Source organism: Trichosurus vulpecula, chromosome 6 (assembly GCF_011100635.1).
Source record: "Trichosurus vulpecula isolate mTriVul1 chromosome 6, mTriVul1.pri, whole genome shotgun sequence".
NCBI classification, from domain to species: Eukaryota; Metazoa; Chordata; class Mammalia; order Diprotodontia; family Phalangeridae; genus Trichosurus; species Trichosurus vulpecula.
In genome coordinates, this window is record NC_050578.1 from 2,819,404 (window position 1) to 2,835,604 (window position 16,201).

At 55.7% G+C, this 16,201-nt stretch overlaps 1 protein-coding gene across 2 annotated transcripts; it reads right to left on the reverse strand.

The window, feature by feature from the left end:
- Window positions 1–2,746: 2,746 nt before the first annotated feature.
- On the reverse strand, window positions 2,747–13,253 carry FRG1 (FSHD region gene 1). Of its 2 annotated transcripts, none has more exons than XM_036765453.1 (9): window positions 13,098–13,253; window positions 11,961–12,031; window positions 10,408–10,533; window positions 9,029–9,086; window positions 8,656–8,770; window positions 7,447–7,551; window positions 6,441–6,532; window positions 5,533–5,643; window positions 2,747–3,509 (listed from the first exon to the last, which is right to left on the reverse strand). In XM_036765453.1, the coding sequence occupies exons 1-9, from the start codon at window positions 13,157–13,159 to the stop codon at window positions 3,473–3,475; spliced, it is 777 nt and encodes a 258-aa protein (XP_036621348.1). In that variant the 5' UTR covers window positions 13,160–13,253; the 3' UTR covers window positions 2,747–3,472. The 2 variants fall into 2 exon arrangements, with proteins under 2 accessions (XP_036621348.1, XP_036621349.1); XM_036765454.1 differs by having other exon boundaries at window positions 2,747–4,433; window positions 13,098–13,232.
- Between the last annotated feature and the right edge of the window lie 2,948 nt (window positions 13,254–16,201).

The window sequence follows — 16,201 nt, forward strand, 5'->3', positions numbered from 1 at the left end:
GCCCCCAGAATAGGAAAAGGGAAAGATGGGGAGCCACTTCCCCAGCTCCCCAAGGCTGATGGCTGTGGCTATCAGTCCCTGGTTTGGCAGACAGTGATGCTGCCTGACCGCACCAGAGGGAAGTGAGCCAGGGCTGCTGACTGACTTGTGATTCCTGGTCCCGTGGTTCACTGTGTTTACCACCAGCCGGAATCTAGAGCTCTGCTCACAAGAGCCCTTCGCTCTCCAGACAAAGGCCTTTGTGCAGAAAGGCACGTGATTATAAACCCAGGCAACAGGGAGATGAAAGGGTGGCAGCGCCTGGTGGCTCGTAAAGTCATCTCAACGTGTTTGTCAAACACAGAGTTGGGCAAGGACCTTTGATTGAAGGGCCCTAGAACAGGCTTCTTGATCTTCAAAGGGATGAAGGGCGTGGGGGAGGGGACGAAGGCCAGGCCCCTTCCCTTCTGGAGGTGACTCAGGGTGCTGGGGGGGAGGGGACGAAGGCCAGGACCCCCCTCTTCTGGAGGTGACTCAGGGTGCTGGCTGGGATGACCAAAGAGAGCCATGTCTGCTGGACTGCTGGGGCCCAGCCTTCTGGGAAGGCTGCCTGAGGTGACTAGAAGGACAGGGAAAGTCAGAAAGCCAAAAACAGCTGGGAGAATGCCCAAACCCAGCACCACTGGGACTTTTTGTTATAGTTGGGAGGTTTGGGGGTTGTCTTTAGAGCTGGCAGGAACCTTGCAATCCTTCTGGCCAATCGTCTTATTTTAGAGCTAGGAAAACAGACTTGGAGAAGGGAAGGGACTGGCCCATGGATCCACTGAGGCAAGAGTTGAAGCCCCAACCCCTGTTCCCCCAATCCAGGGCTCGTGTTCTGATGAACAGACACAGGTATGGTTTTACCAGGAATGAGAGAAGACAGTTTTGTTTGTTGCTGCACTCCCTCTCTAAGGAGCCTGGGCCCTTCACCTGCAGCGGAAACCCTGTATGCGGTGTCTCCCCTGCTGGGAAGTGCCGTGCCCCTCTCTGGAGCAGGGACTGTCCTGCTGCAGCCTCAGAGCTCTGGGCAGTGCTTGGCACAGTCCATCCCTACTCCCACACCCCCAGTCTAGGCTTATGGCCAGGCGTGGGGAGGAGTAAGGCAGGCCCTAGTGCTCCTCCATTTTGTTTTTCCATTGCTGTGGACATGGCATAGACAGGAGCCAAGGTTTGGAAGATGTGTGGGGTCCCCCAAGTCTACCACTAATCGTAAGTGCAGCCCCAGCATTGGAGAATCCCAGTAGCCAAGTCACTGTCATCACTCCTGCCCATCATCGGGATAACCTGGCAATCTTGCCATGTATGAACAGCTGAGTGGAAGGCCCTACCTGGGTCTGGCTCGGGGTGTGCTCATAGGGCTCCCGTCTGGGCAGTGGGATTGGGTCGCTCCATCTGGTTCTGATATGCAGGCTGAGCTGCTTGGCTCACTGAGAGTGACCCGTATAGACTTACAAAGCTGGCCCATGGAGTTGATGAAGGTGGGGAGGGGTGCAGCTAAAGAACATGGAAGGGGAAGATTCTGCAGCTGGGGTGCTTCTCTGCTGGACCCTGATGGGGCTCCAGCCACCACAGGAGCAGGGAAAACAATGGCTTGGCCACATGCTGGCGTGGTCCACAATTAAGGGAGAAATAGCACCAAAATCAGGGGCTTCTTGGGAAGACCACTCCATGAGAATGGCACAGGCACCAGAAAAGACACAGGCAGTTATCACAAATGGCAGAAGCTATGAACACAGAGCCCAGGGAACCGGCCATCCACCTCATCCCCCAGAGATGCTGGAGAGTGTTATAGGCAGTGTCGGTCTGTCAGGGGCTTGCGGAGGCCTGCTAGGCACCGACCCTGGTGCATGGGTCATAGCTGGGGCCCCTGGTGAATGGTCTAGGGAACACCAGGGAGACTGAAGACAGGAACTGAGGGGGGGGGTTCTCATGAATGAGGCCCCCCATAAACGGGATCGCTTAGGTGTCAGTCAGCATATATGAGCTGCTTTCCACATGCCAGCCAGCCAGGCGTCATTCTGAGAATACATTACTGGGAATCTGTTGGCATAGGGAAGTCCTGCTGGGGAGACTCTGCCACCAGCACAGGCAGGCGGGCAGGCATGGGCAGCTTGGTGCTGTTGGGGGCCTGAGACACGGCAGCAGCGCTTGGTAGAACGTCACAGTGAGGGCATCTGGGAGTGACACTGGACCTAGGAGAGGGGTCTCTTCTCCCACTGCTCTCTGATCCTCTCAGTACTGGGATGTATCCCTGAATTCTTGACCTACAACTGGCAGTCCTTTATCTGTCCCACCAAAAACTGATCTCAACCCTAGACTTGGAAGAGCCGAGTTCAAATGTGACCTGAGCCACCTACTAGCAGCACGGCCCTGGGAAAGTGGCTTAACCTGCCAGCCTCAGCTTTCCCATTTGAAAAAATGCAGTTGATGATAGAACCTCCCTTCCGGTTCAGGAGACAGTATTGGTAAAGCACCATGTAATAAATGGTAGCCAGGGCGCTTTGGCCACAGGGGTCATTGCCACTGCCCAGCTGTGTGACCCCGGGCAAGTCACTGAACCCTGCTTGCCTCAGTTTCCTCATCTGTCAAACGGGCTGGAAGGGGAAAGAGCAAACCAGAAAAACCCAGAAAACCTGAATGGCGCAAGGGAAGAGTCAGATGTGGCTGAAATAATCTAACCCCCACTGCCGTCCCCATGCATGACAAAGACGCCACAAATTCAATCCAGAGGCAGCATTTATTGGGGGATGAGGGTGGGCGCACATGCCCATCTCTTCCTCTGGAACACGGGTAAGGCAGTCTGAGGGTCCTGCCCCCACTAGCCACTTTCTTTCCCAGGAACCGGAGGACTTCTTCGGGGGTGAGCACAGTCTCCCCTCCCCTGAAAGAGGGAAGTATGGTGACCTCTGACCCCCTCTGGGACGTACAGTGAGGAACCTACCAACGGGAGCTGCCACTCACACAGTGGTGGCCCCCTCAGGAGGGGGCATCCCCTTGCTGGAGACACTCCGCAGGCATGGGGAAGGGTCTTCCTGCTTTCACCTGGCGGCCTGTGCCTCCCCCGGCCTGCATTCGGATGCAGCTTCTCCCCATAAGCATTTGAAATCAAATTCTGCTCTAAGTTTTCAGTCAACCAGGCCAACAACCGAACTTAGAACCTGGGATTCGATTCCCACAGAGGGCAAGCTTCAGGCCGGGGAAGGTGCCTGGAGACGCCCATCCCACCCAGGACTGTGGGTTCTTCTCGGGGGGGGTCTTAGGGCTCCTCTTGGTCTGAAGTGCTTCCTCCAGCCAGGCCCCCCAACGGCATCAAGCCCTGATGAGTGACACCGAGGACGGTTATCTCTCTCACCAACACAAAGGACACAGCTTTTCTTTACGGAGAATCACAGCTGCTGGGCTTTATTCAGGATAATAATGGGAAGGAGAATGGCTGCAGAGACCATCCTTCTCATTTGCAGTATCTGTCAGCTTTCAGCTTCACTCTCCTGTTTAAACAAACAGAACCAGGCAAAGGTCAGTGGGTCCCAGACGCTGCTGCCTCAGTTTCCTGAGGAGGTTGCAGGGGAGGGCTCTGAGGATGGCCCCCTCCAGTGCTCCATCTGGGATCCTACAGCCCTGAGAGGGCCCTCTGCACCCTCCCGGCCTGTCACAGTTGGGGTGGTGACATCTTAGTGCAGCATGAAATTCCCAATAATGTATTCTCAGAATAACGCAGGCAGTATCAAGCAAGTCTCCCCCACCTGGCTGGAACGTGGAAAGCAGCTCATGTATGCTAAGTGGCACCTAAGCAATCCCTAAGCAAAGCCCGCTCTGCAGCCCTGCTGCCCCCCCCAAGCTGGGGCTCCGGCTCGGTCCTCAAGACTCAGTAAAACCTGTCCAGGGGTTATGCCCACAAATGTGGGAGTGGTCAGAAGCTGTGGCCCCTGTGGAGTCCAGGCTGGCTCTCTCAGGGCTGGCCGGGGGACGGCAAGCTTCCCCTTCCCAAGGGTGGAGGGCCCGGAAACTCGCTGATGCCCAGAGGGGCCCACCTGCTCTCAGCCCTCCGTTCTCATTATTCAGGTCTGGAGCAAATAGAAAATAATTAAGCTCATCCTAGAAGAATATGAATTCTGCCAGAAGGCAAGAGCATGGCCCCGGCTGAGCCCAAGTACCCTTGGGGGAGCAGGGCCACCCCTCCTGGGGATCCTGCCCTCGTTTACCTGAGCAATGGGATCCCTGTGGCCAGACTCCTTTCCCCATACCACAGCCCCTTCCACATCATATTCTCCCTTCAAAAACACAGCCTTTCAGGGAGATGAGAGGCAGCCCAACCCAGCAGGAAATAGCAGATCTGGGGTCAGGACCCTGGCCCAGCCAATTGTGGACCCCCGCTGGGCCTTAGCATCTTCACCTATAAAACAAGGAGGGGCCTGAAACAAGCCCCCTCACAGTGAGCGGGGCCCCATCCCCGCCCTTAGATGTCACAGAGGCCTGAGGCCATTCACAAGAGCTGCCCTTCTCCCCTCCACCTGCCACCCCTCAGAGGCACCCTCCCTCTAGCTCCATCCTCCTGGCTGAGGGGAAGCCCTCCAGGGGCTCCCCAGCAGGAGCTCACTCTGGCACCCCCGAGAGAACACTGACGTGAGCCCCAGGATGGTGCCAGGGGATAGCCGGAGAACAGTGTAAGCCCGGGGGGGCCTCGGAGCGCAAAGGTCAGACATCACAAGCTCCCCGGGGCCCCATCACCCTAGGGAAGTACTTTGGAGTCTAGGAGCCTAGGCCTGTAGCTGGAAGGGCCTTCAAGGCCTTCACTTTACAGAGAAGGAAATAAGAGGCCCAGGAATGGGAAGTCAGGTGAGACTGGAACCCAGAGCCTGTGACTCCAAGTCTACTGTACCAGGCTGCTTCTCACTGCACAGAAGTTGTCAACAAATAGGAAGAAATAAGGATTGGAAAAGTTTTTCTTCTCTCTGGACGCAATGTGAATCCATGTGAATGGTAAGAAATCCACATTCTGAAAATGTGATTGCCCATTCACCCTCTTCTGTGTCACCAGAACAGGAAGGGGTGTGGCCCAGGGACGCCCAGGCTGGGGCGGTGCAGGGGGCCGTCCCCCCAGCCCGAGAGACCCAGGGTCACAGGGGGAGTCAACGCTTGGCGAGGCCTCTCAAAGGCTCTCTGGGCAGAGCACCATCTGGTGGTGGTGGTGGTGGGGTGCTGTGTACACCTACAAGCCTGTGTGGGGTGTGCAAGCGTGTGTGTGAGCATGTGCGTGCAGGCTGGGGAAGTGGGGGAGCGTGCACGTGTTTCAGTGTGAGTGTGTGATCGAGGGGAGGTGGCTGTGGCCTGGAGGGTCTTTTTCGCCCTCTCCACATTTGAGAAGTTTTGTTCTCAATTCACAAGCATGATGAGCGTGGAAACATGAAAAAGGAATCTAAAAACGCCTCCCACCCCCCACCCCCCCCAATAGGGGCTGGTTCTGAAGCCAGCACTCTCCCCACAGGGGCAGAGGAGAGGCCTCAGACCCACCTGTCCAGGAGCGTCTCATGGAGGAGCCCATCTCTCCGGGCCTTCTTCAGAACTCTGCTGTCCTCTTGGCTTATTTTAAGTTTGTGGTCTTGGAAACTCTGGAACTTCTTTCTGTTAAGAAAAACCATGTGTTAAACCAAACCCGTAATGATGATACCACCGATGATGACAACCCTGTCGACAGTGCGCGTTTATAGAACACTGACGCCTGTGGACCACTCCACTTGTAGGATCACCTCTGGTCCTCCCTGCACCCCGGGGAGGAAGTTTCTATTTTTATCCCCACTGTAGAGGGAAAAACTGAGGCAGAGATTCCATGCCTTGCCCAGAGTCGCACAGCTAAATGAGGAATGATGGAGGCTGGATGTGAACCCAGGCCCCACCCTCTACCCACTGTACCACCCAGTTGCCTTCCACAGGCCCCTGGAGTCCAAGGCCTGGCAGGTGGCAGCACGTAGGGCAGGCTTCAGCACAGGAGGCCAGCAATTGGGCACCTTTTTGTGGCCACAGTAGCTCATGATGTTCCCAGGCTATGGAGGGGGTGCAATCTGCACCATGGAGTGCCAAGGCATGTGTCTCGCTCCAGTCCTCCCTCTATCAGAAGCTGGTGACCGTGCACAGCCCTCTCTCACTCAAATCAAAGTCAACTGCAAGTCAAGTCACCATTTCCTTGATATCACGGTCCTCTTTGAGACCGAAGGACACACACAACAAGATGTCTGTTGAGAATGTGTTGGGGAGAGCAGAATCCATCCATCCATCCATCCATCCACCCAACCATCCACCCAACCATCCACCCATCCATCCATCCATCCATCCATCCACCCAACCATCCACCCATCCATCCACCCACCCACCCATCCATCCACCCACCCACCCACCCAGCCATCCATCCACAGGATACATACACATAGTTGATTTCACACTGCTTCACGTTTCCTTTGTCTTCTTCGGGAATGTCGTCTTTCTTCTTGGTTTCTCTTTCCGCACAAGAGCGAATCTAGAGGTCAGGGTTTGGTGGAGAACAAGGTAGGGCACATATTATTCCAAACAACTTTGTGGAAAATCCCTCAATAATAAGCAATGAAAGGGACCAGCCCCCTTGGAAACAGGGCCTACAAGGGGGTGCTCTCTATGCAAAAAGGATGGCCACGTAAAAACATCTACTGATAACTGCAAAAGTAAAGCGAGAAGGCACCTGGAGGCAGGCATACGAAAGCCACTCCACAGCCACCACCGGGGGAGAGGTGCCTGCTGGGTGCTAACTCTGTGGAGGCAGCCAGACATTTGGCACTCCAGGGCCTGGAGGAAGGAAGACCCAAGTCCAAGTCTAGCCTCAGACACTTTACTAGCTGTGTGACCCTGGGTGAGTCATTTCACCCTGTTTGCCTCAGTTTCCTCATTGGGAAAATGAGCTGGAGAAGGAAATGGCAAACTCCTCCAAGTATCTTTGGCAAGAAAGCCCCAAATGAGGTCAATGAAGAGTTGGACAAGATTGAAAAAGTGAACATTCTTTTGAAGACACTGTATGGCTATGAGCTGCTGAATACATGAAGGATCAAATGTGCCAGTCTCCAGCAGGGCAAGGGGACTTTTAAGGGGAGGGTGCAGCATATCACCAACAAGAGAACTATGTGTGTGCAGTGATCTAAGAGACATCCTCAGAGAAGAACGTCTGGGTAGGGAGAGGAGACTGACGGTCAGAACAAGGGATGACAGACATGCAGACAGATGTACAGACGGACAGACTGTCCTCTGGCCCCCAGGTAATGTGGAGAGGCGGCCTGCCGTAGGTGGAGAAGGCGCCATGATGGAAGGACACCAGGGACAGCCCCGAGTGGATGCGACCAGTGTGAGAAGGCGCCGTGACGGGAGGACGCTCTGGCTCGAGCGTGTGAGGCGTCAGTACCTCACCTTGATCATCTCTTCCTCTCCTGCAGTCTTGCTCCTGGCTTCCAGGTCGCCTCCTTCGTTGCATCTGATAAAGCAGCTGTTTGAAGCCAGCAAAGCCATCTTCCCCTAGGTTGGAAAAAGAAAACAATGTGGCAATATTTAAAAAAGTGCTAGATTATAATATGATTTGTAATATAAACATAATATGATAAAATACAACATAACATACAATTGTAATATAATACACCCATCAGAATTACTTCCCTCTACCAACGAAAAGCACCAAGTACTGAATTTATTCCTGAAATATCTAAGCTCCATCTGAAAAATCACTGTCTTTAAAGACCTATTTTTAAAACAGTCGTCGCTTCCCCAAAGGGTACATGGTCCAAGGATACGAAGCAAATTTAAAAGGACCTGAAAGCTGTCATCAGTTGTGTGAAAAACTGTTCTAAGTCACCGAAGAGAGACACACACATTTACAAAGCCATACGGCTTCGCTTGATGCCCAGAACTCCTCCACTCGTAGGGCCTTTGGGAAGGCAGGTCCATTTGTACATTGCTGGCAGACCTGCTGACTGGCCTCAGCATTCACTAAATCGTCCATGTCCTTTGACCCAGAGATGCCACTGCTAGGCACGTGTCCCCAAAGCCCAAAAAAAAGGCCCCATGAATGCCAACAGATTCATGATCCTACTTTTTGTGGTAGTCAAAACTAGACACAAAGTGGGTGGGTGCCCAGCGGTGAGAGAAAGGCTGGAAACCAGTCAGTGAACCAGCAATCACTGCACTGAAAGAAATGAGAACCATGAGGAGTCTAGAGAAACCCAGTGAGAACGCATGAAGACGTAGAGAGACACACAAGAGAACAGAACCAGGAAACCGCTGGGCCTGATAGTCAGGAAGCTGTCAAGGAGAAGCAGGAGAAAGTGTAGCCCACGGCGGAGTCACTGATGAGGGAAACGTGCCTCCCTCAGGAAGGAGGGGGCCACGAGGGGTGGGGGATACGGGGCACAGCTGGCGCACACAGTCACTTGTAGCCACGGCAGGAACTGCCTTTGCAGGGAGGGAGGGCGGGGCAGGCAGGACACACTCAGGGATGACTGGGATAGAAAAAAACCAAAGGGTATCCACGACAACAGAAGTCATCTGGAACAATTTACTGGAACGACCGACTGATGGATCGCTGGCCTGTCGAACGCTGCTGCCCTCCCCAGCACCCCCACTCACGTCTTGAAAGACCGGCTCCCACTGCTCCCGGGGTCCTATCGCGTCGGACCGCCCCACAACCAGGCCATCTGAATTTATTCCGAGATACTTCCCGTAGCCGGACTTGAGGGCAATTCTTGGAGGAAACAGATGTGAGGAGGACAGTTAGACCCAGTATTCTGCGCCCCCTCATGCCTCCCTCCCCGAGGACAGGGCCTGGGTCTGCCACCTGAGTATCCCCCAAGGCCCAGCCCAGGGGAACCACATAAAGCCTGCCTGCTGGATCCTCCACAGGACTGGACGAATCCCCTCTCCCTCCAGCACCGGCGCTGCCTCCACGGTGAGAAGAGGGTCCTGTGCCTGAGGAGGAAATGCAGGGGGCGGTTGGCCTTACCTGGAATCAGACAGCTTGACCGCTGTGAGCTGCTCGGGGGGGCTGGGGCCCTCGTCATCTAGAAAACAGAAACGTGAACAAGATCGGCTATTGGAATGAAGCCGCTGTCCTTGGAGGACCCCAGAGAAGAGGACTGAGGCATGGGAGGGACGCTGCCCCAGCTCGGCTCATGGGCGCAGTCTGGCTTTCCTATGTTGCTGATGAGGGTCTTCGGTGACCCTCCCCGCTTATTCGAGGGCCCATCCTTGCTCCAGATCTCTGGACCCGGCCCCTGGACGGGAGGCCTCCAGGCCCAAGCATGCCTCCGGCTGCCCCCAGAGCTGGGCTCACTCCGCAAGCCACGGTTCTGAGACCCCCCCTCCCAGGGCAGACCCACACCTTCACTTCACAGAGGAGGCAATCAAGGCCCAGGGGAGAAAAGGGCAGCCCCAAGTCATGCAAGGACCAAGGGGGAGAGCCAGGATTCGAACTCAGGTCCTGTGCCTCTCCAATCAGTGCTGTCTTCCCCTTCCTATTCTCTATGGTCAATCCCTGCTACCAACTACCCTGCCATGCTCCTTCCAATGTGGTGGTCTGCCTGCCCAGCTGCCTCGGCATCAAAGACCCTTCCCTGATGCTCTGTGGCAGCCACAGCCAGCCTCCTTCTGGTGGCTAGGAGCACAGCGGAACTCAGGAAGACCCGAGTTCAGATCCAGCTGGAGGTAAGACCCTGGGCCAGTCTTTAACCACCCTCTGCCTCATGAGGACGCCGAAGGCAGCCCCCAGATAGACCTAGTCTCCCCCTGCCCCATGTCTCTCCCTTTCCAGTCCCCCCTCATCACAGGTCAGGCCTGGTCAGCTCCCTCCTCCCACCGCATTTAGAGGCGACCACACCCAGGAAGCATCATCAACAGTGGAAGAAAAGGGATGATTCTGGTCACAGAAAAGCAAAAGGCTTGGGAACAAATAAAAGCAAAGCAACCAGAACAAAGGTCGAAGGTAAAGACTGGGAACCTATCTTTACTGGACCGGAGATGCCCGGCGAGTGTGACGCCCGGCCAGAGCCATCGGTGTTTGGGGCCATTCCTCCCCACGGCCACGGGCAGATCTTACAACTATGGCTAACGCTGAAAAGCAACTACTATATGCCAGGCTCTGGGGAAGCGCTTTACAAGCACCACCTCATCAAGTCCTCACAGCAGCCCCCTTTTTATCCACGTTTTACAGCTGAGGAGCCTGAGGCGGACAGAGGTCAAGTGACTTGTCCAGGGTCACCCATCGAATGGACTCTGAGGCCACATTGGAACTCGGGTCCTCCTGCCTCCTGGCTGCCTATTCGCCACCCTCCCCTTCTCAGTGCCATTCATTCATTCTTTCACTCCCAGGCTCAGGCCCCGCACCTTCTCTATGTGGCGCCCCCAGCGTAAAGAGGCCGTTGTCGAGGGCGTGGACGTAGGTCCCTCTGTCCATCTCGATCGCAATGGTTCCGGAAATTTCCCCAAAGCTTCTCACGGTCCACCAGTTTCCTAAAAAGCAAAGAAATACTCTCGTTTTCCCTCCAATTTTCAGATGTGAACCCGGTCCTGTAAAGCATCTGAGCCGAGCTAGAGTGTGCTGTAGGACTTTCTGCTCTTCTTCTCTTTTGGAAGTCTAAGGCTATCAAGTGCCTTTAATGAGTCTGGCCTTTGTCTGCATGGCGCAGGTAAGCTGGGATCTTTGTTTTGGAGTGTTTCTCAGCACTAGGACCATCGTGGTGCTGGAGACTGAAGAACTTTCCCACACCCTAAATGTAAGCTGGCCCCAGCCCTCAGGGTCCTGAACGGCGTACATGTACCGGAAGATGAGCGTTCGACTCTTTGAAAGAGTGCTGGTGATGAGACTCTGGGCAAGCCGCTGAAACAGCCTCCCCCAGCTTTGATGACCCAGATGTTGGTGCATCTCTGGACAGACTGGTGCGTGTTATTTGCTGTTTACAATCTATCAATGTATGCTTGTATTTTCTGTTTGTATTTGCTCTGAAGTTCAGGGGGCTCGTCTTCTGCCCCTGAGCTAAGTGAATGATATACACGTTTGATTAAAGTGAGAAAAGACCCTGTGCTGGCAGCCCTCCCGTGTGCTGGGGTTATTGGTCTTGTGTCCTCGCAGCTGCTACAAGCAACACTGCCGTTACATGTGCCTGCCTGAGCGCTTCTAGGGTCCCCGAGCCTTGCCCAGGTGGCGCTTTCAGAAGGCAGGTGTCGTTCTCGTGGCCTGTCTCAGACTGGCAAGGGGAGGGCCCAAAGGAGAGGCACCCCCCCAACCATGGCTGATCTGGGGGTCCGGGGGTCCCTGCCCAGTCTGACGGGGGCATTTCCCTTGGCGGGTGGGAGGCTGCTCCCTGCCGTCTTCCTTCGGCACAAGGCTGTTCTCTGGAGGCAGGGCGGGCCGGCCCTTCAGCATCTTCTCCCTGGACCAGACCTGGCTGTGACCATGGCTGGAGACGGAGAAGGCTGTTGCCACCAGGGCCTGTCGAGGACTCAGGTAAGAGTCACGGCACCTCTCTGGGGTAGGGCTGTGGGAGACTCTCACCCCATTTCTGCCATCCCTGGGGGCTCCCTAGGCTGCCCGAGCACCCTGCCGGCATGACCTCCTTCTGCTCCCCAGCCACGGGGCAGTACCAGCTTCCTTCCTCCAGGCCCCGCCTCTGACGGAGAGGGGGAAGGGCGGGCAGCCAGGTGTGCCCCCCTCACTCCCCAGCTCCATTTCCTTAAACTTGCAGTGGGCTCTACAGCCATCATGGAGGAAAGCCTTCGGAACCCCCAGCCTCACACATGGAGGAGGCTCGCCCAGCACTCAAAGCCAAACGCAGATCTGCATGACTCAAGCGCCCAGGGATGGCCGGAAGGGCACTACAGGAGCTGCAGTGGGGTGGGGGGCAAGGACAGCCTGGGAGGCCCAGGGTCCCCGGACTCACCCACGCAGTCCAGCTGCCCCTCCTCCTCCTCCTCCCGCCTCCTCTTCTTCTCCTTGCTCCTCTTCTTCTTGCTGTAAGACACAAGGGGAGGGCGTGATGGGGGGCCAGGTGGCACCAGAATGGGGGCCGGGCGGGCCCTATGCAGGGGAGCCCCGAGTCTCTGCGGGTGCCGAGAGGGCGTGGAGAGCAAAGCCCGGCTGCTCCCTGGGAGTCTCTGTTTGACAAGCGCCTACTACGTGCTGGGTGCGCTCTCCAGACAAACTCCACACAGGAGAGCAGGAACAAGGGGCAGAGGGGCTGGGGGGGCTTCCTGGAGGAGGCGGCTCTCAGCAGGGACTCAGACGGAGGGGGCGGGGTGGGGGGGGTGCAGGGCTCTGGGCCAATCAGCATTTTGTGGCGGCCCCAGAGGCCGCCGCGGTCTGTCCTTCGTTCTCAGAGGCCTCGTCAATGACACGGCCTACAGTGGGGCAGGGCCGGGCGGGGTGACGGGCCTCACTGCCTCCTCCAGAGAGACGATGGGGGGCCGGCCCTTCGAGGCGAGGCCTTCTCAGGGGCTCGCTCTGGGTGGGACGACGCCCATGCAGAGAGGGGGGCTTCCGGGACGGCGGACCCCAGGGGAGCGGGGAGCTGCGGTGCAGTCCAGGCCCTAGGTCCGGCGCGGGAGCCCCGGAGGACGGGCTGGGGGAGGGGGCGTCACGGTCATCACCGACAGACAACACCCGGAGTCGGAACCTGGAGCCTACGGGGCAGGCGCGCTTTGGGCCTGACTCACGAGCCCTCAATGGATGGAAGGCTCCGGGTTCAAAGCCGGCCTGGGGCACAGCCTAGCGGGGTAACCCTGGGCGGGGCGCTTCGCCTCTGGCTGCCCCCATTTCCTATACAATGGGGTCAGTAAGGCATCTCCCTCGCAGGGCCGGCCCCTTCCAGGGAATTTAGTGTAACAGGGACGCCGAACCAAGCGCATGCGCGCGCGCGCACGCACGCTTCTCATGGATCGGGAGCCGGCGTGATGACGTAACGGCCCCGCCTCCGTCCGGGCTACGGAAGCCCGCTCTATTACCCCTTCCCCCCCTCCCCAGCGGCCCTCGCCCCAGCCTCGGGGGCTCGGGGCATCGCACCCGCCCAGCCCGGGCTCACCTCTTGGCCTTCGTGCCCTTCAGCACCAGCTTGGTGGACTTGACCGAAGCGTACTCGGCCATGACGGCGGAGGAGGCCGACGACGCCCAAAGCGGGTCAAAACTACCGCGCACTGCGCTCTCGCCAGCCCCGCCTTCCTGGTGCTGCGCAGGCGCACGAAACACTTCCGGCGGCGCGTCGAGCTTTCTGGCTGGCCTGGAGCTACGGCAGCCGCGGAGGCCCGGTATACTTCGGGAGGCGTTTCTCAGCTCCGACCCTGGCCGCGGCGCTCCAGCGCCGCCGTCTGACGAGGAGGACCTGTGGCAGGCGTTCTCAGCTTTGCAGAGGCCTCTCTATAAGAGACGCTCTGGTACCACCCCTATTTTACAGGGCAGGAAACAGAGGGAGTCTCAAAGAGACCACGGGGTGCCAAGAGGGGCCGACTGGCGTTGGTGGAGGGAGCTTCCTCACTGGGAGGTCCCGCACCACTGAAATCCCAGAGTCGGTCCTCATTCTGAGATCCAGTGCAGACTGGAAGCCTCTTGAGGGCAGGGCTGCCTCCCCTCCCCCCATGGCATACAGCAGGCGCTTAATAAGTGCTTGTGGATGACTTCAGGGGTACTTTCCGGCTTGTGCCCCCGGAGTAGGATGAGCCTCGCCACTCCTGGCTCGCAAAGGCTTTTGGACTGATGCCCCATGACAGCGAAGGGGGCAGAGGACCGGCTTCCAGTCGGATGGGGCAATGGGGGGAGGGGCGGGCCATGGAGGAGAGCCCCAAGGAGGGCAGCCGGGGAGAAAAGGGTGCTCACACTCATGACACGCACAGCCACACACTCAGCGGTGTGCACACTCACAGCCTTACACACATTCATACAGCCGTAGAGATGCCCGCAGCACACAGTCACACACAGGCACACACGTGTACACAGTCATACATAGACACACACTCACAATACACGCACACACTCATGACACACACAGCCACACACTCAGCGGTGTGCACACTCACATCCTTACACACATTCGTACAGATGTATACATGCCCGCAGCACGCAGTCACACACAGACACACAGTCACAATGCACAACATATACATTCATACAAAACATACTCGAAATACACACACGTGCTCACACTCACAACACATGCACATACTCATGACACACACAGCCACACACTCAGCAGTGTGCACAATCACATCCTTACACACATTCATACAGATGTATAGATGCCCGCAGTACACAGTCACACACAGACACACACTCACAATGCACAACATATACAATCATACAAAATATACTCGAAATACACATACGTGCTCACACTCACAACACACACACTCATGACACACACAGTCACACACTCAGTGGTGTGCACACTCACATCCTTACACACATTCATACAGACATATAGATGCCCGCAGTACACAGTCACACACAGACACACACTCACAATACACGACACACACATTCATACAAAATATACTCGAAATACACACATGTGCTCACACTCACAACACAGGCACACACTCACGGACACTCACACTTAGAACACACAGGCACAGGCACAATCTCCCTTCGGCTCTTCAGTGTTACACAGCAGTATTGAGGAAAAATAGGATTATTCTCTAGGTCTGAAGGAGCCCTTTATACCTCCCACGTTCCAGCAGGGTTCTACACAGCCTATTCAGGTTAGTTGAGAGGCGTGGTCGTGCCCTGTGGGATTGTACAGAACCAACAGCTGGTTTGGAACCTTCGAGGTTGGCCGTTTTCGTGGTCAAAGCCTTGTAACCAGGGAAAGAATCTCTGCACGGAGGGGAAGGAAGGAAGAGCCGCTCTTACCCTTGTCCTTAGTCATTCCTCCCCATCCCTGACCCAGGAGAAGGAGGAGGAGGGCCTCAGTTTTGTATTCCATCATTCTTCCAGTGTGTCTGCATTAGGAGCCAGTCAGACTAGATTGGATGAAGAGGGATGGATTCAAGACCTGACAAAGAACCTGTGGGAAAAACTACACGCTACTGAAGGGCAATGTAAACAAGACTGACAAAAGGCCTTGCGGGAATCACGCGTTAATCCTTTGCGAGGTGCTATCTAAGCTCAAGTCCACTTTCCCCGGGAACTGCATGTATTTGTGGGAGAGCTTGTTACAGACCTTAGGGTGGAATGTTTTGTATGAGCTATACCAATTATACTACCATAGCAAAACACCTCTTTTAAAAAGCTAATGCAGTCTGGCCGACTAATTGATATCAACGTGTAATCTTGGGACAGAACACACTGATGGAGGCTCACGAGCTATAACGTTGGAAAGACATAGCAGCCTTGCTCTGGAGACCCAGTCTATGACTGGAATGGCATTTGAGAGAATAGCACCAGTGTGTGTCTATACCTCTGGCCTTCCTTGCACACGTTTCTATTATTCTCCTTGTTGGGCTAAAATCCAACAGCACCATCTCTTAGGAAGCTTGGATCCTCCTCTTGGTGTAGCTAGAGCCCATGGTGGGGATGGAGCCCTGACCAGCAGGCTGTGACTGCAACAGTCAGTCTCATCATGGAACATGAGGAGAAGCCTCCCAGAGTCACAGACTGTCCAAAGTGGGAGGGGCCTCACACCTAGTCTAACTCCTTCTCGCTACAGAGGAGACACCTTGGACCAAGGGAGGGCAAGTATTCTCCCTTATGGCTTTGTTATTTGTGAGCTCCTTTCGTAGCTTCTACCTCTCCTGCCGACATCTCAGCCTGACTACCAGGAGCAACAATTAGAACTGATTGGGGAAGAAGTAAGACAAGGCTGTATGTTGTCCCCTTATTTATTTAACTCATAGGCAGAGTACATCGTGTGAAATGCCCAAACGAAGGTTGGGCTCAGAGGATAACACTGATGGCAGAAAGTGCAGGGGAGTTAAGAAGCCTCTTGATGCAGGTGAAAGAGGAGAGTGTAAGAGCTGGCTTGAAGCTTCGCATAACACCCCCAAACTAAGATCTTGGCAACTTGTCCCATCACTCCCTGGCAAACAGAGGGAGAAGAAATGGAAGCAGCGTCAGATCCTATGTGCTTGGGCTCACAGATCTCGCAGACGGCGACTGCAGCCATGAAATTAAAAGACGCTTGCTCCTTGGAAAGAA

Bases quoted from the DNA above. Each gene is read 5' to 3' on its own strand.
- FRG1 (XM_036765453.1), bottom strand. From the start codon at position 13,159: ATGGCCGAGTACGCTTCGGTCAAGTCCACCAAGCTGGTGCTGAAGGGC. The intron at 8,771-9,028 runs GTAAGGCCAACC...GTTTCCTCCAAG, and splicing joins GTCAAGCTGTCTGATTCCAG to AATTGCCCTCAAGTCCGGCT. The intron at 5,644-6,440 runs GTATGTATCCTG...TTTTCTTAACAG, and splicing joins CAGTGTGAAATCAACTATGT to AAAGAAGTTCCAGAGTTTCC.